At 46.6% G+C, this 25940-nt stretch overlaps 3 protein-coding genes across 7 annotated transcripts in view; all 3 read right to left on the bottom strand.

Annotated features, from left to right (window-relative positions):
* CLCN1 (chloride voltage-gated channel 1) overlaps nt 1-2371 on the bottom strand; it is a 31595-nt gene extending 29224 nt beyond the window's left edge. Inside the window, exon 1 of the mRNA XM_079151095.1 lies at nt 2111-2371. Within this exon, the coding sequence (XP_079007221.1) occupies nt 2111-2290 (180 nt within the window). The 5' untranslated portion in view covers nt 2291-2371. The remainder of the gene's footprint in view (nt 1-2110) is intronic.
* Nucleotides 227-23187, bottom strand: CASP2 (caspase 2). Of its 4 annotated transcripts, none has more exons than XR_013765719.1 (12): nt 23050-23187; nt 19323-19473; nt 18752-18919; nt 18523-18604; nt 17845-17939; nt 17411-17587; nt 13239-13367; nt 12997-13087; nt 9848-9985; nt 9604-9713; nt 9168-9480; nt 227-238 (listed from the first exon to the last, which is right to left on the bottom strand). XR_013765719.1 is itself a non-coding variant. In XM_079151098.1 (11 exons), exons 1-11 carry the CDS (start codon nt 21703-21705, stop codon nt 9349-9351), a joined length of 1347 nt encoding a protein of 448 aa, XP_079007224.1. In that variant the 5' UTR covers nt 21706-21775; the 3' UTR covers nt 6825-9348. The 4 variants fall into 4 exon arrangements, 2 of the variants coding, with proteins under 2 accessions (XP_079007224.1, XP_079007225.1); XR_013765720.1 differs by lacking the exon at nt 23050-23187 and adding an exon at nt 21632-21775; XM_079151098.1 differs by lacking the exons at nt 227-238; nt 23050-23187 and adding an exon at nt 21632-21775 and having other exon boundaries at nt 6825-9480.
* Nucleotides 23188-23195: 8 nt separating this feature from the next.
* TMEM139 (transmembrane protein 139) lies at nt 23196-25048 on the bottom strand (the record flags this gene model as incomplete). 2 transcript variants are annotated; one of them, XM_079151100.1, is made up of 4 exons in its annotated part: nt 24927-25048; nt 24518-24564; nt 23813-24062; nt 23196-23595 (listed from the first exon to the last, which is right to left on the bottom strand). In XM_079151100.1, the coding sequence occupies exons 3-4, from the start codon at nt 24043-24045 to the stop codon at nt 23196-23198; spliced, it is 633 nt and encodes a 210-aa protein (XP_079007226.1). In that variant the 5' UTR covers nt 24046-24062; nt 24518-24564; nt 24927-25048. The 2 variants fall into 2 exon arrangements, with proteins under 2 accessions (XP_079007226.1, XP_079007227.1); XM_079151101.1 differs by having other exon boundaries at nt 24518-24639; nt 24927-24943.
* Nucleotides 25049-25940: the final 892 nt, after the last annotated feature.

Genomic DNA, 25940 nt, shown 5'->3' on the forward strand with positions numbered 1-25940 from the left:
TAATCAGGAATCAGGCCTGATAAGGGAAGTCAATCAATCTTCTTCCCAAAGCAAGGTGAGCAGCCAGATCAGCACAGTCAGACTCGAAAGCAGCCCCTCCTGACATTAGGATGTGTCTGTGTGGTATGTATAAGAACTCTGACCACTTTTAATGACCCTCTTTGCCCCCTGCTATGCTAACTCCATCCTCTGAGGTCAGGGTTAGGCCAGGCCATTTTGCTGATTCTGGGAGAGCCACCTAGAAGAGCTCTGATTTCACAACACAAGCGGCTATTTTATGCATGGTCCTGAACAGGCATGCACTAATTGCTCTGCTTACAGTTGCTTCATCTCCTAGGGTGAGGCTAGTGGCCCAGGGAGGCAGTGGTTCCCCTCAGAACCCTGCCTGGGACCCAGAGTCAGAAGACACTCCCAGTGGACTTTAGAGAACAGGGGCTGTCTCAGCTCCCTGAGGTCGTAGGCTGGCACAGCTTAGACAGGGTGTGCTTTCTACCAAAACCTGGGCTGGGAGGTACCATGAGGCCCAGATCCATCCGGCTGGGCCAGTGCTAACCACCACACCGCAGCAGCGGAGGGGAGGGGAGGCGAGAAGTCAAAACCCAAGTCTCTAAGCAGTGCCATGTCTGGGACGCGCCAACAGTCCTGTGTGTGTGTGAAGGGTAGAGGAAGTGAGGTGCATGAAATGTGGATGACGGTCGTGTACTTGGGGGTTCATTATACAATCCTCCCTGCTTTGTGTAACTCTGGAATTTCCCATCATAAAAATTTAACAAAGGAAAATTTAAATCCAAACTGCTTCTTTGCTTTCAAGGACCTGACAAACCAGCCGGAGCCCTCTCCAAACCATCTTGTCATTCTTTCCCACCTGAGGCGTCATGCAGGTTTGGCCAGTGTCCTGTCACCAGAAAGTGCTCTACCTGCGCTTTCCTTGTTTGTCATGCTCCCCCTCCGGAAGTGACCAGTACCCTGATGAGAATGAGAGCAAGGCGAGGAGGGCCCTCTGTCCAGGCCAGGTTGTTCCAAGGCCTGGGTCAGAGGCCACACAGGTCCCCCGTCTCTCACTATTGCATCCTGCACTGACATCCATGTCCTGCTCCCCAAGTTCCACCTCCCCCATGCTGCCTCCATGGTTACCCTTGGGGATGGGTCAGGACTGAGGACCCTCTTGACCTGCACAGCCCACCCCTCGTGCTTCCAGCCTCACATCTACAGAAACCACATCCCGGTCAGCAAACGCTTTCTAAGTCTGATCTGATCCTCTGGGCACCTTCCACCCTGTCACACACTGCACTCTCTGTGGCCAGAGGTACACTTACTAATCGTGACTTGTAAACCTTCCAGGGTGATCTCACCACTTTCCTTAGGCCCGTTTCTATTTCCCCTCTTCTTGATGCCTGAAACCCACGGACCCCCACCCCTGGAGGGTGCTTATCCCTAATTAGTTGGCCAGTTCCCTTTCTGGGATCAGCACTTTTCCGAATGGTGCACATAATAGGTTCTGATCAGTCTGGTCATCTAAGAGCCTTTTTTTGCCCCTGTGGTGCCCAGGACCTCATGCAAGCTGGACAAGTGCTCTACCACCGAGCTATGTCCTCAAACCCCTAAAAGCTTGAATGCATTTCTCTGCTCATTTAGACATAGGTAGGTGTTTGATTACTGGCAAACCACCAGCCTGTTTTCTCCACTTGTCCCAACTCCTGTCTTCTGCCTTCTGCAGAAGAGTTCCTGAGTGTGTGTGTTCTGTGAGGGGTTGCATGGCAGAAACCCCCAGGGTCTGCATGTGGCAAATACTGGTAGCGCAGAGCATGTGGGCTCCAACTCGAATCACCTTGCGTGTGTTACGTAAGCAGGAGCTTCTCCTGGATCTCTTTCTGCTGCCTCCCCACAGGAGTTGGTTATCCTGTTAGTAAAGACTACAGAAATGTGCACGTGTGTTTCTAGAGTGCACACTTAGGTGAGCCCACACCCTTGAAAGGTTTTCATAATTTGAACATATTACTACGAACTTTTTACAAAGTTGAAAAGTGCTCCCTCTCTTCACCTGATTCCTAACTCACCGGTCCCTGGCCCCACTTTCTCCCTGTCCCCGCCTCCCTCCCGAGGACTTTACCTGTGTGGGGTGGGCGTTGTGCCGGGGAACTGCGTCCTTTCGGAGCCGGTGCTGAAGGCCCCCATTCTCAGATGGCAGGCCATAGCTGGTGCAGTGTTCAAAGGGCATGTACTGGTACTGGGGGGCACTCCCCCACCAGCTTTGTTCACCCCCATGCCTCTGTGACGGGGATCGCTCCATGCGGCCTGCCCCCCAGCCCTAATCAGGCCTTGGCCTGCTCGACCCCGTCCTCCCCCCAGGGCAGCTCCTTAAGCCTCTGCTCTCGCCTGTCCCCAAGGCGTCTGGGGCACCATGCCCACCTCCAGCTATTTATAGATGCCTCCCCATCACATGACCCCCCCCCCCCCCCAGCCACATCTGATCTGCTTGGGGTCGAAGCAGGTGTGAGTGCAGTGCTGGGTGGGGGTGGGGATAAGAACCTGTGGGACAGCCCCACAGGGAATTCCCTTCATGAGCCAGCAGCATTGTCCCCTCCCTGGTCACTAGTAGGCTTCCAGCCCCAGGTCACTGGTTCCTCTATAAATATCACTGGGGCAGGGTGGGAAGCTGCTCCGTGTGCTCAGGCTGAGTGCTGCACGGGTGGTCTGCACTGAAGCCCCAGTGCCCACCCCTCCTCAGCACATGGAAGGCGAGGGCGCGGTGCTGAAGTGACCAAGTCAGGAAACTCACCTGGGAGAGCAGCTGGTGCCTCTCTGCCATCGCTCTCCGTGGGCTGGTCTTCTGCTCGGTATCTTTGCAGGGTTCAGTTCTCACCTAGATCCTGCACTTCTATCTGCCCACTCTCCGACCTACCCCATTCCCTGCTGAGTCCTTCAGCTCTCTGCCCTTGTCTGCTCTGGCTGCTAATAACCTTTGGTGCCAGCCCCTTGATCCCATCCTTATCACCCCCTGGGTGTGGAACGTTTGAGGGAAGCAGAGGTAATAGCCTTGGGTTCTCGAGCTTCTCCCCTTTCCCAGACTCACATGTATCGAGCGCATGGCCAGCCCAGATCTACAGGGAGGGACTGAGCCCCCACTTAAACTGTGGAGCCCATGAAGGTTCTGTCAGCACAGGCAGATAACAGGGAGAAGCGGAAATTAGCTGGAGGCATAGGCACGGTGGTGGGAAGGGAGTGCATCCCATGATGAGCCAACAAACAAGACGATGGGGAAGTAACCTCTTATTCTTCCCCTTTCAGGCCAATAAATAATTTTTGACCAAGGCCAATTTACCCCATTCAGCACTGTGTCTATTTCACACACTTTCCTAAGACTCCTTCCCTATGAGCTCATTATAGGAGGAAGCCATAAACTGAGGCAAAGTGTAGTTTAGCATTCATCTCAATTCAGGGAGCAGAAAGTAGAGACACCAAACATCTGGCCCACAATGTTAATTTTGACCTAAACTAAATGGAATCACGCAAGGCAATTGGGAAGAGGCATATCATTAAAAGTACCTTTTCTAGGTGCTCAACATTACTAACAGAGAAATCAAGTCCAAACCATGAGGTATCACTGCACACCTGTTAGGAAGGCTATTATTAAAAAGACAAGCAGTAAGTGTTGGAGAGGGTGCAAAGAAGAGGGAACTCTTATGGTCTGTGGGTGAGAATCTAGGCTGGTACAGTGTTTATGGAAAACAGTATGGAAATTCCTCAAAAAATTAAAAATAGAAAGACCATATTATTAGCAAGTCCTGCTTCTAGGTACGTGTCCACAGAAAAGCAAATCACTCTAAGAGAATCAACACTCTTGTTCAATGCAGGACTATTCACAACAGACAAGATACAGAAACAACAGATCAACAAATGAATGGGAAGAAAATGTGGTGTGCATATACAATTGGCTATTTTCAGCCTTAAAAACAAGGTAACTGCCATTTGTGACAACTTGAATGGATCAAGAAGACATCATGCTAAGTAAAATATGCCAGAAACAAAGATAAATACTGCATGATCTCACTCATGGATGGAATCTCAAGCAGTGAAACTCAGAAGCAGAGAGCCGAAGGGTGTTTCCAGGGGCTGGGTCAGGGGTGTAGGCACTGGGGAGATGGTGGTTAAAGGGTACAAGGTTTCAGTTAGCAAATGAGTTCTGGAGATCTAATGTGCATGGTGACTGAAATTCTGTATTGTGTCTGAAATTTGCTGAGGGTAGAGCTTAAGCATGCTCAACACACACACACACAGGTAACTGTGAGATGATGGTTAACTACCTTCATTGTAGTGATCATTTCACAATGTATACATATACCAATACATCAAGTTGAATGCCATGTACAATGTCTATTTGCCAGTTATGTACCAATAAAATTGAAAAAAAATTTATCTTTCCTATCATTAGTCCATAACTTCCAAAGCCTATCATCCACCTTTCAAGATGACAAATATGTGCAATAGGGACTAAAGGTTCTGTGAAGATACCTGCTCTTATTGCAGGCAGTAGATAAGGAAGGATCTAAGGAACTGGTGTGAAATGAAAGGAACACTTTCTCAATAAAGAAAATAGAGTGGAAAGTGACATTATATTATTGAAGCCCTTCAGAAACAGAAAAGATTTTTCACTTGTTTGTGGAGTCTGTCTCTTCTGGAGGTAAACAGAACAGCCCGTCACAACTCAGACTTGGAGGCAGAGACCAGAGTGGCCAGGGAAGAGCTCACGCCTGGCCAAACCCAGTGGAAGCATGTAGTCCAAAAGGAAAGCACCGACTGCCACTCTAAGAACCGTGTGCTCAAATTAGGAGGATCAAGAACAAACCTGCAGGCCTATGGAACCGTTACTTGAAAAAGTTGTACAGAGTGGCCACATGGGGTGTAAGTGGCAGTGAAGTTTGGGTTTGGGGGGTACAGGTGCTTATATATGATAGTCCTATGCCTCTCTCAAAATTTAGGTATGGAGTTTCTTAGTTTTTCTTATTTTCCAATTCCAAGTTCAGCCTCCTCAGCAGGTGGGGCGACATATCCAAGAGTCGTGGTGTTTTCAGCCACCATGTCTTCTCCATGGCCAGGCAGCACTGCACTCACGCCCCCTTCTGAAATTCCAGCAGAGCAACTACAAGGACCTCTGAGGCGCCGTCTCTTTGTGAAAGACCACACTGGGGCTCATTTCTCCTCTACTCCTTGTTGGGCTTTGCTCTGCCTTTTAGGAACCCTTGGTCCTAGGTTGAGGATGTAGCTTATGGTAGAGAGCTTGGGTTCTGGATTCAAGCCCCAGCACAGGGGGAAATCCTCGGTTTCTTTCTATCCATTGCCTGCGGACTAGGATTTCCCTGTAGCAATCAGCAGGCCTCTTTCTCCCTCTTCTGGCTTTTCAAATATGATCAACTTTTCCCTGCATCACATTTAATCCTCAGTGGGGCCTTTCAAGGTAGAAACGTTTTCTTCCTTCTTAAGTAAGGGCAACTGAGGTTCAATGTGAATCACCTGAGCCAAGTTTTCCAACAAAGGCAGAGCCAGCGCTGAAAATCATTCCTAGATAATTCTAGAATTCATGCTCTCAAAATGCTATGTTTCTTTATGATAAATGATAACTGAGTCTCTGAGCCTTATTTTTCTTCTGAACAAAAACAAAACAAACAAAAACAGTGGGAAAAAAGACTGTTGTGGGCCTTGGGAGGTGGAAGACTCCTCGCTCAGGCCCCACCCTCCATCCCTTGCAGGTCGCCTCATCTCTCCTTGGTCAGTTCTCCCCTCTCAGGATCCCAGCTTTGGTCTGATATCTCATTGGTTTCACTTCTTCCTGTTTTCCTTTTCCGTTTGTGAAAACAGGATGGGGAAGGGCGGCAGAGGGCAGCCCCCAGCTCAGGGAGGGGGATAATTTTAGAAGAGAATCCCCTGGCAGAGGTAAGTGGGGGAAGGGAAGCGAGCTGTGAAATTCAACCTGACGCCCTGATTCAAGGGCGGGTGGCAAGGACACGGACTCTGCTCAGCAAACACTGTTCTGAAATTTCCAACACATCAGACCTCACTAAGCTTTCCTGTCCTGAAAATGGGTTACTTACTCCCCTGATCCCGGCAACTGCTTAAACTTTCTGGGGTTCCTGTATCCTTCTCCAACAGCATGACCAATTGGTTTCAGTCCATTCTTTGTGCCCTTTTGCCCCTGGTGTTCTCACACTGGATTCCCTCTGTCTGGTGCCATGCTTTAGCTTAACTACGCCCTTTCCCTCTTCCTAGACAGCTGCCCCCACCCCACCCAGTCTGTAACTCCTCAGCAACTTTCCCAGAGTCCCGCAGCTGATTTCCACCAAATATGCCCACAGAACCTTCCATCTCTTGCTAAACCCTGCAGCCCATCTACACCTGCATTTACCACTGCAGACGTGTGCCCCAGGAGCACCACTGCTTAGATCTCTTCCATGCTGCCCTAGAATTCTTACGACCTTTGCTCACCTTGAATTTCACTTGGACCATGCGAGAAATGGAATCCTACTATTCGCTCCCTCTTTTCCTCCTATTCCAGTCCAGTCCGTCACTGAGGCTCCATCCCATAATTAAAAGCTACAACTAACACTGCTTGTTAATGATTCTTCCACCTCATCTGAAGATGAGAAATCAAACCCACAGCTATGCCAACGTATGAAAGAGTGGCAGCAAAATAAGGGTCTTCAGCTCTAGGGATGCCTTGTGAGGCGGCAAGGGATGGTGCAGGACAAGGCACCAAGAAAATGAAGACGCATGGGTCTCTGAAACCTGAGTATCTACAGAAACAGACACCAGGCACACAACAGTAACAAATATGAACGTTTATTTGGCACCTCATGGCAATACAAATCTTGGCAGTGGGCAGTGGAAAGGCTAGGTCACTCAAATACGTCCATCCTACACTGACCCAAAGGCAAGTCTCCAAGCCACCTGGCTCACACAACAGACTTTTATTGAGCACCTTGACTACTGCAAACCTGGTATTTCGCTAGGCACCAGGGGGTGTGACAGACGTCGTCTCACACACTGTGTGTCTTCAAGGAGCTAAAAATACCAGTGGAAAAAAACAAAACACCTGGAAAAACACAAAGTTAAAATACTCAACTGTATAATGTCAAAAGGGAAATTTTGTTAAAAAGTAGGATTCTAGCAAGGGCTGGCTGCTGGCCTCTTTCCTTCATTCAAGGAACATTTGCTAAAGATTTAATAAGTGCCAGGTATCGGGGACACACAGGTTAGAGAGCCAGGGTTTCTGCCCTCTTGGAGCTTACATCCTAGGAGGGAATATAAAAATGAACAAATAAAACAAACAAATATATGGTTACAAGTTGCCATAAGTACAAGGAAAGAGTGGAACAGGCTGGACACGGTGGTGCACACCTTAATTGCAGCTCCTAGGGAGACTGAGGCAGGAGGATCACAAGTTCAAGACCAGCCTCAGCAATTTGGTGAAACCTCGTGTCCAAAAACAAAAAGGGCTGGGGATACAGCTCAGTGGAAGCATGCCCCTAGGTTCAATCCCCAGAACCAAAAAGAAGAACTAAACAGGGAGCAGTAATACAGAGAGAGGATTCTTTGTAGACAACAGGCTGGGAAGGCCTCCACAAAACTTGAATAAGATGCCACCCCAGGGAAGAGCAGTGGGGATAGAGAGCTTAGAACAGCTGAGACACTGGGAGGCCACAGGGTCAGAGCACAGTGAGAAGCCACTACTTACTAAGGTTCAAGTGGAAGGCAAGGGCCAGATCTCACAAACCAGGGTAAGGATTTTGAATTTTATGGCGAGTAATCGGAAGCCAAAGAGTTCCAAACAGGAGAATGACATCATCAGATTTACATTTGTAAACCAAAAGGTGGCCAGGCACAGTGGAACACACCTATCATCCCAGTGACTTAGGAGGCTGAGGCAGGAGGATCATACGTTCCAGGCCAGCCTCAACAACCTAGTGAAACCCTAAGTAACTTACCAAGAACCTGTCCCAAAATAAAAAATAAAAAGGGCTGGGGATGTAGCTTAGTGGTACAGTGTCCCTGGGTTCAATCCCTTGTACTAAGAAACGAAAAACTAAAATAATGCCCCCAAAACATAATGAAGAAGCAAAAAAAACCCCGAAACTATTATGTTATGTGGGTAATAGGCTGGAGAGGGTAAGAATGGAAATGGAAAAGATTGCCTTAAGAACAGGAAGGTTTCATAGAAGCAAAAATAAAGTTTCTAGGTTGAAAGAATAATAATGTATGTGGTAATATCTTCACTGAAATAGAATGGGAAGGGGAGAGAAGACCACATAAAATCAAATCAAGTCTCACAATGAAGTAGAATGCAGGAGCAAGGTACTACACTATACCCTTACGAAGCCAGATGACCCAGCAAAGCGGCACTTCCCACTGACATGGTGGCAGCATTGAACTGGAGGAAGTACAGGCAAAGGGAAGAGACGTGAAGGAGGGAGGTAAAAACTGGAAAGTGATTCCAGAAATCCAGATGTGAGGTGCAGTTTGACTGCATGGACGGGAGAGAAAGGGACAGCTAGAGGAAAGAGAAAGCAGACATGGTGGCATGTCAGTGTGAGGCGGCACACCACTCTGGTGGCCTTCTGCCCACTCTCCCCAAGGGCTCATTTCAGTAACAGCTCAGGGAACGAAGGCCCAAGGAAGCTCTTTAACACTCCCAGGAGCAAAGCATGCAAACCCCAGCCCCTGATGAAAGGCTGGTTCCTGGAGCCTGAAGAAGCCAAGGTGAAGTGGGAAGACTGCCCTCCACTGGGGACCCGCAGTCCCACAGGGAATGCACAGGAACTGATGCTCACGGCAGAGGGTGTGTCTGAGTCACATCTGCCTCTTCAAAGTCACGAAAATGCCAACGTTAACTTAGAACACCCTCCAAACTCTCACTCTGGGATAAATGGTGCTGGGATAGGAAAAAACAACAGATGTGAGACCCTCTCTGAGACCTGGTAACTACTGTAGTAAAAGTGACAACCAAAGAGCCCCTGCAGCAGTCCTGGGGGCTAGTGACGAACACTGAGGAGCCCGCATGCCCTCCCCCATGATGCTACTGTTCACAGCGCCATCTGCCAGGCTCTTTGGCTGCAGCCAAAACATTCCTGGCAACAAGTCCAGCCAGAGCCAGCTCTACAGGGAGAGAGTCACACAGAAGGAGCTGGCCTAGAGTCCACACACAAAGGCAGAGATGACCAGCACTGGAAACAAGCCTGGGAGGTCCCCAAATCCCTGAGGGGGCAGAACAGAAACCATGCATCTGGAAGAAAGAAGGCTCTATCGTGCCTCTGGTGATGCAGTGGCCGCCAACAGCACGGGCCACGGGAGGTGGCATCACGTGGGAGGGTGTCCCGGGAACAGGTAGAGGTGACGGCACAGAGTGCTACAGTACTCAGACATCTCCTTGCATCGGTGGAACTCTGTGCCTGGGGCGTAGCCTTCACGCTCCTTGATAAGGGCATTCACCTGGAAAGGCAGAGCCAGCGGTCCAGGTCTGAGATTACCTCGTGCTTTCACAGGCACCAGGGAAGAGGAAGGGAGGACGCTATGGAGATGTGAGGGTCTGTGGAGCCTGCCAATGCGCCTTACCTTAACCAGCATGTCGGCCACATGCATGTCACAAGCCCTCTCGGAGAACACCTGAGTGAGTGCCTCAATATACCAGGAACCCCGCTTGGTATTCCGCATGGCCGCAGTGCCTACAACCAGAAGGCGTGGAGGTCATGGGGATCCTCCCTCACACAAGTGGACTTCCTTGGTACCTTGCATCCCGCACCATGAAAAACTCAAGCCTAGCGTGTATCTTCTCGGCTCCTACTGGAACTGGAAATACCTTTGAGGCAGGCATAGCCACAAATCATATCAGAGCGAGTGGGCAGTCTCATCTTCAGCAACTCCTCCTTCCCAGCATCACTCTCCTCACACCCAGGGTTCTTTCCGTCCTGCTGGTCGACACCACGATCAGTCTCGTCTGCAGAAGGGCACACAGAATGGACAAAGATGTTACTTTCTCCCTTCTCTAGTGGACTGTCACAGGAAGACCAAGTTCCCTACAACCTTGACTGGGAAGAGGCACCTCCAGCTGTTGTCTCCAACCTATGGCAGATGAATTTAAAAACAAAAATTATTACTTTCTCAGCATGCACCATTATCCAGGGGGTACCTATTAGGCCAGGTACTGCACTCAAACACATGCACATACACAGGGCTGGACAAAAAGTCATCTAAGTTCAATTAGCAATATACCTGGAAGTCTCAGTGCTTTGACTGCAGAAAGCAATGGAATATTAATTCATTTGGTTTTATTACATAAGCAAAAACCAATAAACTAAAACTAGGGTTACTACATGTATGCTATATAAAAATCAAACTTTTATCTATGTTATCAGTAAAATAAACTATAAAACTAAGCACAATCAGTAGTTTCCAGGTGGTTTTGGCATTTTTAAAGCATTTACTACTTGTTTATATTTATAAGACAAATTATAGCCGGCATCCAAGATTTAAGAGAAATTTAAAAGATGAAGAAATTAAAATAGGAATGACTTCTTTTCTCCTCAAAACTGAAAAAGAATATCATTATTCAAGCTCAGGGACAGTTTCCCAGCATACACTGAGCACATGCCCAAACTCTCAACTCAGGGCTTATCTAGCCCAAGACAGAGCCTTATTTTTCAATGTTGCTTTATTGGTGGTGGGTGGGGGGAGACAGGGAGGACTGCAGCTCAACAGCAAAGGTGTGTGCGCTCTCACAGTATTTCCTGCTCCATGAAACACGCACGAGTCTGGCAAGGAGGGATGCTTGAAGAATTGTGGGCAAAGGACCAAGATTCACTGATTGAATAATAGATCACTAAGCGACTGCCATTATCAACTAGGCAGGGGCCACACTTTACAGACATTAATTGTATCAGCAAATACAGCAGAAGGAAAGCTCAAATTTTCAAAGGAACAACTGAATATCCTTCAATGGACACAGTTTGAGAGAGAAGGGGGAGAGGTAGAGCAAAACTTCAGGTTACTCCAGGAAAGAGCAATTTCCCCTATCCAGATCCAGTACTGTAGTTATCTCCGAATTCAGAAGAAAATGAACACCAAGGCCTTTATTTCACTTTGCTGTTTATGAGTCCTTAAGGAAATGGGCCAAGCTCAGTGTGTCCTTCAAGAGACAGGGAACTCCTTTCTTGCCTTCATATCACAGATCTATTACTCGTGTTTGCTACTGGTTCTTTCTTTACAGTATCTCCTAATGTTTTATTATTACTATAATTTCTTAGGCGGGTAAATTTTCATTCACTCATTAAATATTTATAAGTGCCACCAGGGGCAGGCAATGCTCTGGACTTGGGAAAAGAGGACTGAATGCAAAATTAGGTTTGTGTCCTCATATACTCTTTCCTTAGAGCAGCTCTCTGGCATGGTGACCTTCCGGGGGGAAGGTCATCATACTATTTCTTTCTTAAGCTCCCAACAGCTCCATACTGTCATCTGTTAAAGTCCAAAGTCTCAACTGCGAGTAATAGGTTTGTAATTAGTTGGACCCACTTCCTGTGATCAGACACACCTCACTACACACTTAGATGTCAGCTTTTTAACTGGATTCCACAGCTGGGGGAAGGGGGAACACATCCTTTTAATCTTAGGTGCCTGTCATATTATACTAACTCCTTTTCTTGGAAAAACTCTCCAAAGACTATAAAAAATTTACCTATGTAAATCATACATCCTGGGTTCACATTGAACCTTATCCTATCCACAAAAATCTCTTCAAACAACTGCACTTAAAATGATCTATTCTTACTAAGTACTTCCTCATATGTGTGGTTTCTAGTTTCACCCATGCTTGAGAACTAGTCTCGAGCTACTTCATGTATATTTGCTTTAGTTTCCAGAGCAACTGCTAGGCTCAGAAGAGAGGCCACATCCTCTTCTGCTTCTGTGATAGTATGCAGCATGGTACTAGGCATGTTGTAGAACCTCAATACACTACATCTTGTGGTGATAACAGATTAGGAAAATATTAGCTATTATGTAACAGCTTAAAAAATTTGAATGCGTGGACAAAGTAGACTTCAACCCAAACTATAAGCCCCCTGAGGGCACTGCACGCGTCAGTCATAGCTAGCTTTGTGGATTTACCCTAAATCAGGTACCACGCTAAACTTGTTCTGCTGTACACAATTCCATCTAATCATCACCACTACCTCATGAAATAGGTATAACTGCCTATATTTTATACAAAGAAAACTGAGGCAAAATAATGTCAAGTAACTTCTTCAAATAATTACTAAGCAGTGGAGTCAGAATTTGACTCCAAATTTAGAACTCTTAATTACTACTGTTTTCCTCCAGGGTGAGAAGCAGGCCTGTGGTGTCTTCTGAGCCTTGTCACACAGGCCTGCCTCTTAAAGGGGTAGAACAGACTGCAGGAAAAAAGAAGAGGGACAGAAGCAGCTCAGGAAGGAGTCCAAGGTTGAAATAGATTCTGCACTGTTATCCTGTGAGGTCCATGGATGATAAAAAGGAAGCAAGAATGGAAGTATAGGTGAACAGAAAAGTACAAGGGGGAAGAGAGAAGGAGAAAGAAAAAGGAAGGAGAGAAAGTGTGAGAGGTAAGAAGAAACAGACAGAAAATCCTTAACTGGAATGAGTAACAATAAAAAAAAGTGCATCAGAGTTAATAAGCATAGAAAAGAGTACAAGTTCTCAGAAAAAAGGGTGAAGACACTGACAAGAGAACTCTGAGAACAGGATATGGTGGTGCACAGAGAGCTGACCAGCCTGAGCGCCAGGGGCTGCCCAAGTCCCAGCACACCCCATGCATTGGGAGACACTTACAGAGCAAGAGAGGCGGTGGCAGCAGTGAACAGAAGGAGGTGCCCAAGGGATCCAATAGCACCTGAGAGGAGCAAACAGGAAAGTGAGAGCTGGTGGAGGCTGCCCAGGAGCCACCACCCAGGTGCCGGTCTGCCAGGCACTCACCTCCACGGCAGGCCTGGATGAAGAACATTTTTGGCTTGTTCTGTAGGCTTGGACAGTTAGCATTGTCAAAGAGCCGAAAAACCTCTTGGAGCTGCAGAAGAAATAGGGAGAAGAGAGGTTAAGTCATCAGTAAGGAATCCTGAAGTCCTACACATACAACAGCAGCCACGGCTGGAAAAGAGGGCAGGCAGGAAGTGACAAAGCCTAGAGCCAACTGTTGGCTTCCCCTAGGTCACACGCACCTGCAGCAGTTTGCCGTCCACACCATAGATGCCGCCCTCCACACCATGTGAAAGGAGTGCCACTATGCAGGAGTCTGTGACACGATGTGCAGGTAACCGTGCAAAATTCTGGAGCTTCTCTTGCATTTCCTAGAAGAAAAACACCTTTCAGAGCTGTTCACTGACATCAGCACCAATATAAGCACCAGTCTCTGGTTTCTGTTTGAAACCCTAAGCTATTCAAGATAAAATGTTTTCTGTATATTTCTGTGGCAAATAAGTCAACCCTTTGAGAGGCTAAAGAAAACTTTGCACTTGTCAGAAAAATGCTCATGACTTCAGACACAAAACTGCATACAGATTCACAGACTCACTGAGAGAGGATACAAACTCCTGGACTAAAGCAAGTCACTAATGAAGCTCATCATGAGCTGGTCAACTGTGATTTGTTCCCTGCAATCAACCAGATCCTTCTTTAGAACAAGTGCCCTTATAATGGCACAAGGGGGGCCATTACTCAGCTATAGTAAATACACTGCTCTGTGACAGAGGGTTAAAAGCATCCTGACAGGAGAAAACAGCAGTACTTGTCTGCTTTATTCTGTCAGGGACTGTAAATATCCAAGAGACAATGACGGTGTCTGCATAAAACACTGCTCAGGGAGAGCACGCCGTGATGGACAATTCCACACAGGGCGGACTGTCTCCAAGAACTCTGATATCCATAGCCACCTAGCATGAACCTGGGTCTGTAGACTGGAACAAGTTGGTTAGTCCCTCCAGGCTCCAATTTCCACTCAATAGGAAAATAATTACAAGCAAATGTTCTTAGTTTGTGAAGATTAAATGAGCTACTCCATAGAAAGGAATCAATCACTGTGCCTGTCATTATTATAACATGCATGTCTAATAGAGTAATCATGTTACAGTTCAAAAAAAACTATTACAGATCAACCTTGTAGTCTTGTAGTTTGAAACAAGAAATCTTGTTTATCTTGCACAAAAATGTCTACAGGAAAACCACTAACTTGAACATTTGGTTCATCCGCCAGGAAGTTATATATTATATTACAGTATAATAATTTTCAAACCTTTGTCTCCCTGGGTCCCTCTCCTATCTGAGATGAGCAGTGAGAAAACAAATTCATTTGATTATGAATTTCAAGGATATATAATGAAAAGATGCTATTCTAGGCAGAACAGTTACTGCCCACATTTATTTACCATCCACCTAACCCATAAAAACAATATTAATACAGATATTTTACTGGTTCACAAAGTGTGATCCCTAAAGCATCAACGGCAGCATCAGACAGGAACTTGTGAGAAAGTTCCTGTTGCAAACTGTTAACAAGCCCTCCAGCTGATTCTGATGCTTTGAGACTTACTGATCTACTTATCTGGAATAATATTTCTGTGTATATATAATTGAAACGTAATGTAGGTATGAGTCTAAAGACTGAAATATAACTTGAAATAGAAAAATAGTTTTTTTTTGCTTTTTTTAAAGGATCCATATGTTTGGGGTAAACAGAAGCCAACCACAATGGAAATCTTAAGTTAATAAAAAATCTAAAATTCATTTGTTTATAAAATACATAATTTCAAGAGAATACATGATCATGAATGTTCCTCTGGAGTTGATGATTAATAGAATTGAACATGTTAATAGTTAAGTTACTTTTGCCTGAAAAATGGAATAAAATATTTACCTAGGCAATTAACACATGAATACTTTCAACTTCATGAAACTAATAGGTCAGTAAATGGAGGATAACAAAACCCAAAGAAAGAACATACATCCTTTATAGCTGAATTTAAATAAGATTAAACCATTCAACAAATGCAGATTAGTTATTTGGAGGAATTTTTCCACAAGTAGAATAGCTTAAAATAGGATCTGTAGATTTATTTCTGCAGTACTTCTATAAATAGCAGAGTTCTTAACTCTTGGGTGTGTGTTGCCTAGGGGTTGGGAGACCCGTGAAAAGAACCTGTGAATCCTTTGAAATCATACACAAAATTGTATAGATGTCTGCATTTTCCAGGGATGACCCACAGCTCATTCCTACAGTGTCAAAGTAGTCTGTAATTGCAATGGAAGTTAAAAACATTTGCACATTGTTTAAGTGGAAATCTGCCACTTCAAAATGTGTCTCCCTTTCTTAATGTATGCTAAGTCATTAGGACTAACAATCTCCTCAGATACTGAAAACATAGCTGGGCAGAGAGAGTTCTGTGCTCTCTCCAGCCCTATCAACAAAAGAATTCACTAGGACTAATGGTATTATTGCCTGTTTTCTAAAGGAATTTAAAGTCAAAAAGGTCTAATGGGGGAAAAAAGATCTTAACTTTTTTGGTTCTGTTTCCTTGTTTGCTAAAGAATTACATAAAAGAGTAGTCTCCTGAGAGGTCTATAAGGAAGCAGCAACATTCACGGTGACCACTTGGCTTACGACTCACACATCTCTTACCTAGACACTGTTCTCCCTGCCGAGGATGCCACCACTCTCCTCTGCTTTAGTAGTCTCTTTAAGTCTCACCTGCCTCATTTATCCTCTGACCACATCTTCCCAGGGGGTTCTTCCTCTTCACTTCTACAGAAGATGGTGTCTCTAATCCTGTTCCCTCTTTAGGAATATAAGAGGATGCACTTCCTTTTTGGATGATATTAAGACTCCCTAAACTATCTCAAGTACCTTCAACTCAAGGTCCACATTTTAAAAATTTCTGATAGCAACAGTCCCCTATTATAAGGTGCTCAAAATTAGGCCTTAGTGAAACTCCAGTTACAGAACACTATTTCCAGAGAATGAGAATTCAGCAGGTCCTTGAATCTGCATCAGGTTTACCATGACTGGAAATGGCATTCATCAAATCTACTGAATGTTGCAAAATAGAGCAGTATACAGCTGATTCAGTGACTCAGTATTGTATCTTTAACAGATATGTGTATCAAATCCTGTATCAATTGTATACAATTTAGAAAACCATCATCTAACAGACTCCTAGGGAAATGAATGTCTAAACCAAACCTGTGAGGAAACATACACAGTGTACATTTTGCTTAGTGCCCTTCTCACAGGACTCCCTCTGTCATTGGTACACAGGCTACCCTTGTCCCTGCATGGCCAAAGACCTCTCCCGCAAGCGAGTGACCGACTTCAGTACAAGACAACTGAAGATGCTGTTCCAGCTATGGAACAGCTACTCTGCTCAGTTCTTACAGGGAAGCTGGCAAGCAGCACAGAGAGGACAGCACCTGGGCACTGACTGATGAAACTGGCTGTAGCCAAGGGACAGCAGATACGTGACTATCCCACAGAAGTAGGACAGCTGAGGAACAAAGGCCACGGAACAAATGCTGAACACAAAACCAAGATGCTCTGCCTCAACAGGTCAAAGTGAATCTCCTAGAAATTCTAATTTCACCACTGAAAACCCCAAAGGCAAGTTTAAGGTAGTATTATTAAGGAATCAAAATAAAGTTCATAATAAACTTGTAAGTAGGTGATTGTTAATTTCAAGAGAAATCCTAAAGGCAAGAAGTCAGTACTGGTGCAGCTTCGTCACTGCAGTTAATGAGGAACAGCCCCAATGAAACTATTTATAGTCTGAGAATCTAGTCCCGAAGCAATCTACCCACAGCAGGACTTGGGGCCAAACCTGCTACAAATACAGAATTCCCCATATGTTAATGCAGTAGATTATCACTAAATAGTATTCACAGGGACAATTCTAGCAAATGTTTATTAGCAAGAATTATATCTTCTAAAGTAACCATTTAAAAAATAATTAAGCTCCTAAGCAGTGGTATCGAGCAAGAAGTAAATGCTCTGCACACTCCCAGTTTATAAATATCTTTTCTGAGTTAGTTAGGGTGAATCCCAGTGATCTCCTCCCTACCTGAGAGACTGGGAATCAAGTTTCTGAATATGTAAAAGTGAGATCCTAACCCTGGACTATTATTACTCCATGAAAGCACAGCCACCCTGAGATGTCAACACCCAAACAGCTGGATGGCTCTAATTCTTCTTTACTAGATTGCAAGGTGAAAAGCACGACAGCGGGTGAGAATGTGAGTAAATAGCTTCTAGGACACATTCCAGCAGGCACAGGCGCGGCAGATGCGGCTGCCCCCAAGTGTTGCCCAACCCTCTAATTTACATGCCAGTCTTTCCAGCCTCAGGTACCTGTGCAGTTTGGTCGTGTAAGACATGGACATTGTAGCCCAAAAGCTTGAAGAGGGTGACTAGAGTACTGTGGTCCACATCCCCTCCAGAGCGAAATTCCAGGTCTTTCTCTCCAGTGAAGTGCACATTGCTCAGCACCAATGCCAGGCCACGAGGCCGAGACTGCAACCTGTAGGCCTGGGGAGTGGGGGGAAGTTAGACCACGAATTTCTTAATGACAGGAACTATAATTCCCTCACTAGATTACGCACCCTCCCACCAAAGATATATTCTTCTTAATGCCACCAGGTGAATAAGAGACATGCCCACAGAAGGCTTCACCAGCAATGACTTTCTGACTAATAGGCAGTAAGTCATTGCACATGAAAACTAGGTCCAGAGGCCCAGGAAAACGTATCTCATTTCCAACTCTCTAGCTATTATGCAAGACTCACCAGTTGGCAGTGTGTTTGATAAAACTCAGGAGTGCAAGGCTTCACCTGAAGGCAAGGAGGACCATCTCCATTATCTAGGGAGTGTTCCATAGCGTCTGCAGTACAGAAAGGAAGCAGACAAATTTGTATGCAATTTAAACATCAATTCTACCATTTAATTGTAACATCACACACCCCTTTGAGCTACGGTTTTAATAAATACTGGTCTCTTACTTCCCTGATTGGTACACTCCAAGAGGGCACAGATCCTGCTCATTTCAGCTTACCACTAGGTCTTCTTCATTGTGTTTACATGTAGTAGATGCTCAATTTACTGAATGACTACAAAGGTTATCTGATAAATGCCTGGTTCTAATCACTAGGCTACATAATCAGGCTGGTGGCCCTGAATGTAGTTTTTTCTCATTCAGTCTTAAAGAGAAGATAAGTCAATTGTGTAGAAATTTTCTACCGATGTAAGTTGTGCAATGGGCCAATCACCAAGAAGAATATTTTCTGTGATGAGAGGGAAATGGGCCCAGCTGATGCACTATTTAAATTGCCCTACTAGTGCCTAACAAATTCACTGAAGGAAGCGTTCCCAGTACGAGATATGTCTCAGTTAAGGAAAAGCCAGGCACCATTCAAAAAAAGGGGGAAATCAATGTGTGAGACCCCTTTTAACCCATTAATTCTCACCTGCCGACAGACGGAGCTGCTTGTGAGGGGGACAGGACTCACACACTGGGAAGGGGAGATTCATGTCGAAATCACAGCTCAACTGTAAAAAAATTCAGGATTTACCATGATAGACCTTAGGGAGATAGTTCAGTCCAAATAAAACAAAATCTAGCCTCCCACCCTGTCCCAAAAAAGTCCTTCCCAAAGTAACCCTTCTTCAAGTCACAACATTTCTAGGGCTCCATACCGGTGGCAATACCTGCTGAAGACCAGAGAGAGTTGTGAGCAACAGATCCTCCAGGTGACCCTGCTTGGTCTCCCTCAGTGCTGCACAGAAAGCATCAAAAGCCTGGGGACCCCTCTTGGGCAGCAAGTTGAGGAGTTCCACATTCTGGCTGAAACTGCCCACTTTGGCCTGAGAGACCAGAACAAAACATGAAAGCACACTTATCTAGTTATAATTCCATTTGTTCACATAAGCTTTCCAGTGGTTTCCTCACTCAAGAATTCCTTTACTAGGGATGAAAATGACCAGATTATGTTATGTGCCCATACAAATGATATCACAGTGAATTCCACTCTTTTGTATGATTGTAATGCACCAATAAAAAAATTACTGTTAAAAAAAAAATTCCTTTTACAGAAAAAGTTTTGTACGGGTGTAGTCTTTCCCATTATGTCTTTTCTGTCAAATTCTCTACAATTAGGAAGGCACTTCCATATCCTTAGTGTACCATGGCTCTCTACACTTTATCATCTTCTCTTCCACCCCTAAGACCAATTTATCTCCTTGGCTCCTCTCTCTTGCCTCCAGATACCTGGATGAGCTCCCTCATTTCCAGAGTGATGATGTCCTTCTCCAGGAGATGTTCCAGTAGTTCGCTCAGCAATAGCTGTTTGGCCAGCACCACTCGGTTCTTTTTCAGAGTTTCCTGATGGTCAGGATGCATACCACAAACTCCTGATAACCTACAGACAACAGGCAGATGAAAAGGCAGTCAAGTAAAAGAAGGGACAGAGAATGGAGAGGAAGAGGCTTGGACAAATGAACGAAAAGAAGGGGACTTAGAATAACAAAGACTAGGCATATTTTACTGAATCTGGTTAAATTCAAAGATGTACTCAACAGTAGTAACACACCAATCCTAAGGGAATAATGCAAAATTCTTTGTGGAGTACATACGACTGAGGCTATCTGAAATGAATGGTCTAATTATAGGATGGAAATATCTTGATAATGAATACAAGCACACATATATTCAAGAGAAGGAACACATCTGTCAGACAGATCAATGTTAATTATCTAAAAGTAATATAAGTTTAAAATGACCTTGAGTGAGGAATAATTTAATTGAAAGGCAAAAACTGAAGCCAATGGCCACATTTAATAGTCACATGCTCTTTGGATTATTTACACAAAAGTTACCATTACAAAATGACACTAGAAATGATCAGAATCATATCATATGTGGATAGGTAGAAAGTATGACACAAAATCCCAGTAGATAAATACCAGTGATGAACACAATCAGTGTCACTTAAAATCACACTCCAACTAAGGTTAAATTAGTTTGGTAATTTATTAGAGATATCTGTATTTCAAAGATATCTTAGTGTTGCTATCAGTATGGAAAGATATCAACTTCTGCTTATGATTTAAAGACTCTCATTTCCAACATATATCATCTATGTGCCCCGTGTATGTAAACGCAGAGGTGTGCCTAGTTTTCCAATGCACAACATTAAGGGCTTGATGGCAGTGAAAGAAGGGTAACAGGTTCATTTTACAACCTAAAACCTAGTTAATTAAGCCTTCATCCTGACTTCAAAAATGACAAAATTTGCAAGAAAAACATGAATCTCAAAATCAGTGAAATATTGTGCATCTATAAAACGGATGTACTTGGGCTAGATACTTAGAGGGAAAAGCAGAGTCTGAGAGGAATACAGATATACAAGAGAAGAGCAAGTGGGCACCTAATGCAGAGGGGATATTCAGAATACTCCTGCTATTCCAAAACGTGGTTCATAAGCAGAAGCAGATCTCTTTTCAAACTGATAACATCCCTGAGGAATCTGAGATAAAGATCTTTATAACTTTCTCTTCCTTTAGTTTTTCACAACGTCATTCTCTCCAGGTCCTCTCTGTCTACCATGCTTCTGTTTCTTTTGAAAGACCTTTGACCTGACCTTAAAGTTGATACTGCATAAGGGCCCCCCAACAAAGACTCTCTTCCCTAGGCAGTCAGTCTCATCCATAGCACAACTCACTCAGCTTTAACTCTCACAAGTACCAGACTTGGTACTTGAATTTTCAACCAACAACTCATCAGTTTTTTATCGGAAACACGATCCACTCTCTGCACACCTGCTTCCAATGTCAACTTTTCAAAAGTTTCCAATCACCTTGAATTTTAGGACATCTTTGGAAGGTGGAGGTAGAGAAGCAAGGGAGTCCTAAAAAGTTTTGATTCTGTGTCCTTCCGAATGTGCCTGTTCCGAAGTGCTAGGTCAATTCCCAGGCCTGGTCCTAGTTTGGACCAGGACGCACTACAGTATGTACTCCTGGTCACAGGAACCCTAAGGCAGAAGTGGTGACATGCTCGGAGACACAGGAGCCTCAAATACTTAAGCCTCAAGCCTGTGTTGAATTCTTTTAAAAAAATCTGGTCATTATACGGAAAACGATGCAGGTCATGAAACTGTCAATCCAAATCAAATGTATACCAGGCCAAACACTTAAGTCTGCAGAAAGGCTCACCGGTTTTTAAGGGAATATTGAATAGTTTCTCATAAAATAGAAAAAAGAAAGGGAGACTGTTTTAGAGAAGCCGAGGTCTGGCAGGGCTGGAAAGAGCTATTCTTATGCACAGCCTCCCTGGGCTGGACAAAGGGAGGCTGGAGCCGACTTTGCCCACGAACAGCAAGGCCAAGAGGGCTGATCGCGCGCCCCTGCGCGGAGTTCGGCTCGGAGCGGCCCCGAGGGCTCCTCAGGGCCTCCCACCCTTGGCAGCGAGCCTGGACACGGCTGCTTCCAGGGGCTCCGAGAAGAGGGGGCGTCAGGGCTGCACGCGCGGTCCGCTTCCCTGGGCCCCACTAAGGCCCCGTGGACCCCTTCCCCTCTTACCTGCGCCTCCGGTCAGCAGCCACTAGCCCCTTTTGCTGCAGGGCAAGCGGGGACCCCGCGCTCGGCGCCGCCATTTCCCGCTTTTCCCGGGCTGTGCACGCACCGCCCACAACCCAAACAAACCATCCCTCCCCCGACCTCCAGGGCACGCGCGCCTGCGCTCTACCGCCTCCAGCCCCGCCCCGATCTCAGGCAGGCCCCGCCTCCGTGCCGGTGCGCGCGCAACCAGAACGCTCGCCCGAGCTATGCCGCCCAATGGGACGAGAGAAGGCGCCGGCGGAAAGGGAAGGGGCGGGGAAAGAACGAGGCCCGCCTACTGAAGAACCCGATTGGCCACCGGTTCCCGCGGAAATCGTGGCCCCTTCCTCTGGCTCCTCCCACCCTCCCTGCACCGCTAATTTGCAGTAACTTCGAGGAGACCAAAGTGGCCAGACTTGTCGCTTTACTGTGGTGTCCCGGAGGGATCAGGATGCAGAGATTAGGTGGAGAACACTAGAAGGCACTAGACAATACCCGTACGACGAATGAAGGTTTGCGTGGGAAGTGAGGAGCATCCCAGTCTCAGTACATTGGGGTCTGAAGCTACAGGACAAGGGGCTGGGTTAAAACTCCAGTGGTCAGAGTGAGGCCAAAGGGACTGGAGACACTGCAGGTGGTCCCGCGTTCCATGATATTCAGGAGGGAGTCTCCTTGGATACTACCCTTCACCCTTGACAAGAAACACATTCACATCCTTTCGGATCTTCATATATCTATCCATTGTCAAAACCGGAAGTATCTACCCGGTACAATTTACTCCACTGCTTTGGACAGAAGAGGACCCTTCGAGAGGTCTGCATTGTAGCTCCTGGGCAGGGGAGAGGCACAGTAACTGTTTCCCACATGGAGCAGGGACCTCCTCCCTCCTACTCCTCTTGGAAGCTGGGGTCACCCCTGATAATGCTCCGCCCACCCTGTTAGACACAATGATCTTGCATTTTGTTTGTATGAAATCCTCTGTATAGCAACGGTTCCATGATAGGTATTGAGACAATTGTGGGAGGCCTGGCTTCCTGGTCCTTGCCTTGTATTGAAATCAGGAGTTGAAAATTCAAGTTATTTTTATGTTATTTACTAGTTGTATGCCCTACTGCATGTTATCTAACTTCTCTGATCCTTGAAACCCTCATTTTTCAATGAGGGTGATAATGCTTAATAATGATGAGAGCCTGAGGAATCTAACAGAGGTAAAGAACCTGGAACAGATGGAAATATAGCTGTCACTCAGATGTTACTTCACTTCCTTCAGCAGCTTCTCTGGATCACCCCAACACCTCACCTCTAATTTAACTCTGGAAATATTGGACATAGGGTAGGTCATAAAATGTTGCCAGAAGACTCAAATCTTGCTACCCACTTCTCCACTGGGAAAGGCTTACCATAGCCTGACTTCCCCTCTGGATTCAAGTCCCCATTTGCGATGTCCAGGCAGAAATGTGGTTCTTGACATATGGTAGGCGCTAGGAAATACTGGTCAAACGAATGAATGGGTCTGATGTGGAGCCATAAGTCCTGAGAGAGTTGCTTAGGGGAATGTCCAGTTGTTTTCATAGAAAACATCATCATCAGAATGAGCAAAGCAGACATCATAGGCAGGGGGTGGAGTAAGAGGCTCCGTTTTGGGGGTTGCCCTCAAGCTCTGCAGATCAGGAGCAGTGGACACGACTCGTGGTCCCCGAAGCCGAAGGCTGATTAGAGCTCTTCCAGGGCTTCCTCCTGGGGTCATAGCCCCCTCTGAGCCCACTCGCCTTTGCAGTCTGTGTGTCCTGGGCCTCTCTGATTGGCTAGGCTGTCCTCCATCAAGTTCTGGGGGGATTACAACGGTGCTGTAAGGGGGTGGTTGTTCCAGCTGTTGGGGGCGGCCCTCTGATTCCAGCACCACCACGGCCTCTTCATATGTTGGCACCTCAAAAGCTTCATTGTCCCTGAGGGAGGAGAAATAGGGTCATGAGTGGCTTCCTGAAAGGAGTCCTTTTTTTTTTCCTTTCCACTATCCACAAAAGACCCTCTGCTGGTTCTTGACCCCTGCTCTCACTAGTTCCAGTGACAGAGGAAAGCAGCGGGTCTACCTAAGAGACAAAAGGGATAGAAGAAGGACGGTCCCAGTGTGTATTCCTGTCATCCACCCACACCCTCACTCACCGTGCACTGCTCGAGGCCTCTGGGCTCTCCGTTGGCATTGATCGGAGCCCCCGTTCCAGAAAACAGGCCAGGAGGCAGGCAAACAAGAAGAAGCCAGCCAAGATGAGAAAGAAATAAGCAACAGGGGCTATGTCTGGCCGTATGCTCAGTAAAGCCAGGCCCAGGAGTAGGGAGGCACAACTCAGGGAGAGAAGTGGTTTCTCCAGTCTTTCCCACAACTGGCTTGGCACCATGGCCCTGCCCCGAATGCCTGCAAAGAGATAGACAGCTATGGTGTGTAAACTAGAAATTGGGATTATGGCTGTGCCAGGTATCAAAGTAACCAAAATATACTCCCCCTTTGGGTTCCTGGTTCTTCAGTCTTAAATAAATGACCTGCAGATACCCCAAGTCCATAATTCTCTAGGTGAATGTCCCAGGAAGCCAGCCGGAGACTTCCAGCACCCAATTGATTGTGTCATGGCTCTACCCACAGTCCTCTCTCCTTCCCTGTAGTCTCCCTTCCAGCTTCGCTAAAAACTATCAGAATCCAGTGCGGGCCACCGTGCTGTGGCCTCATTGCACACCGGCATCTCTGGAATCCAGGTGATGGGGCAGGCCCTGCCCTTTCTCTGTTATTGCTCCTGTTGGACCTCCACCCTTTGCTTCCCCGGCTAGAGGCGTTCAGTCTGACCCAGCTGGGGAGAGAAGGGGTGCATCGCTTACCCTGGCTGTCCCGGTTATCGTCCAGTATCCCCACAGTCAGCCATGCTCTAGAAGGGAGAAAGTACGCTAGGCCGCAGCAGAGCCACCCGAACACACTATGTGAGAAAGGATCCTACAAAGGCCTGGTAGGGAACAAAGGCCCTGAGCACTCCCGTTTATCTGCCGGACACCACTCCCCCCCCAACTCACGAAACGAGTTTCCAATTTCCTGATAGTAGAACAGGGGCTGTGAGGTTAATGGGCAGGGGAAACCTTTTCTCCGACTCACAGTAACAATCCTGAAGCAGCCCATACCCCCAAACCAGCCTGCCGTTCCCTGAGGTTTGCGTAGCAGAGCCCTCCTGACACACCAGCCCAATCCCACGACCCTCAGCCCCGCCCCCCAAGGGCCTCAGGAGTTCCTGCTCACCTGTTTCCACAGACTACAGGAAGCAGGCCGGTGTGGGGGAGTGCTGGGGGAGGAGGCGGAGTCCGCTGGCCCCACCCTCTCTTCTGCCCCAATCCTTTGTCCTGCCCAGTCTTCCTCCTGGCCTCTCCCATCAAGGCCGACCTCCTCCTCCTGCCCCACCTTGATTTCTACTCCACCTATGCAGACAAAGCCCTGATGAGAGCCCCCCCACACACACACACTCCCAGTGATCTTTGTACTTAGGACCCAAAGTAGAATCAACCTTTTTCTCCTCTTTTCGATGCATTGGAAATTAGTCACAGCCTTGGGCACTTTGCTTTTATTTGGGTAATTTATTTTCTTCCTGTTTCTCTGACCAGGAGCAGAGACAGTGGCTTCTTTCACCTCTGTAGATCACACCGGGCTTGGCACTCAGCGAGCCATGGTGTGGCATGGAGTGTTGAGTCCAGCTTTGGCTGCCATTTCTGCAGACTGACTCTTTCCCTCAGATCTGTCAGAGGTGTGTGTGTGTGTGTGTGTGTTTCTTGGCCTGCTTAACTCTTGATTCTTCAAAATTCACGTGGAGGGTGCATACCTGCGTTGGAGCCTCTCTGTATATCCACAACACTGCTTCCTTCCTTTATCCGGACTTTTCTCTGGTCATATACTTTTCTGTTTGTCTTCCACTGTTTCCTAAGGAGAGTTACTCGTTTCCGTCATCTCTGAATCCCTGAAACTAGCTGTGTTCCTGACACAGGGTAGGTGTGAACCCAGGGGAGTTGGTGCCTGTATCAGAAGCCACCTTGCTGGAGGTCTCATGACACTGTGGCTCCAGAAGCCACTCCGCAGCTGTGGGTGGGGCAGTAAGTGTGTGAGGGAGGGGTCGGGAGGTGGAGAGTGGCTGGAGCCTGCCATATCCCTGAGCCGCAGAGACTGGGCTCTGATCCTTCTGCGGTTAGCTGGGGGGAAAAGGAGCAGCCACAAAGGGGCACAAATAGAATCCAGAGTCTCCAGGGACAGTTGTGGGGGGCCAGC

Source organism: Sciurus vulgaris (genome assembly GCF_902686455.1).
Source record: "Sciurus vulgaris genome assembly, chromosome: 8".
In the NCBI taxonomy this organism is placed as follows: Eukaryota; Metazoa; Chordata; class Mammalia; order Rodentia; family Sciuridae; genus Sciurus; species Sciurus vulgaris.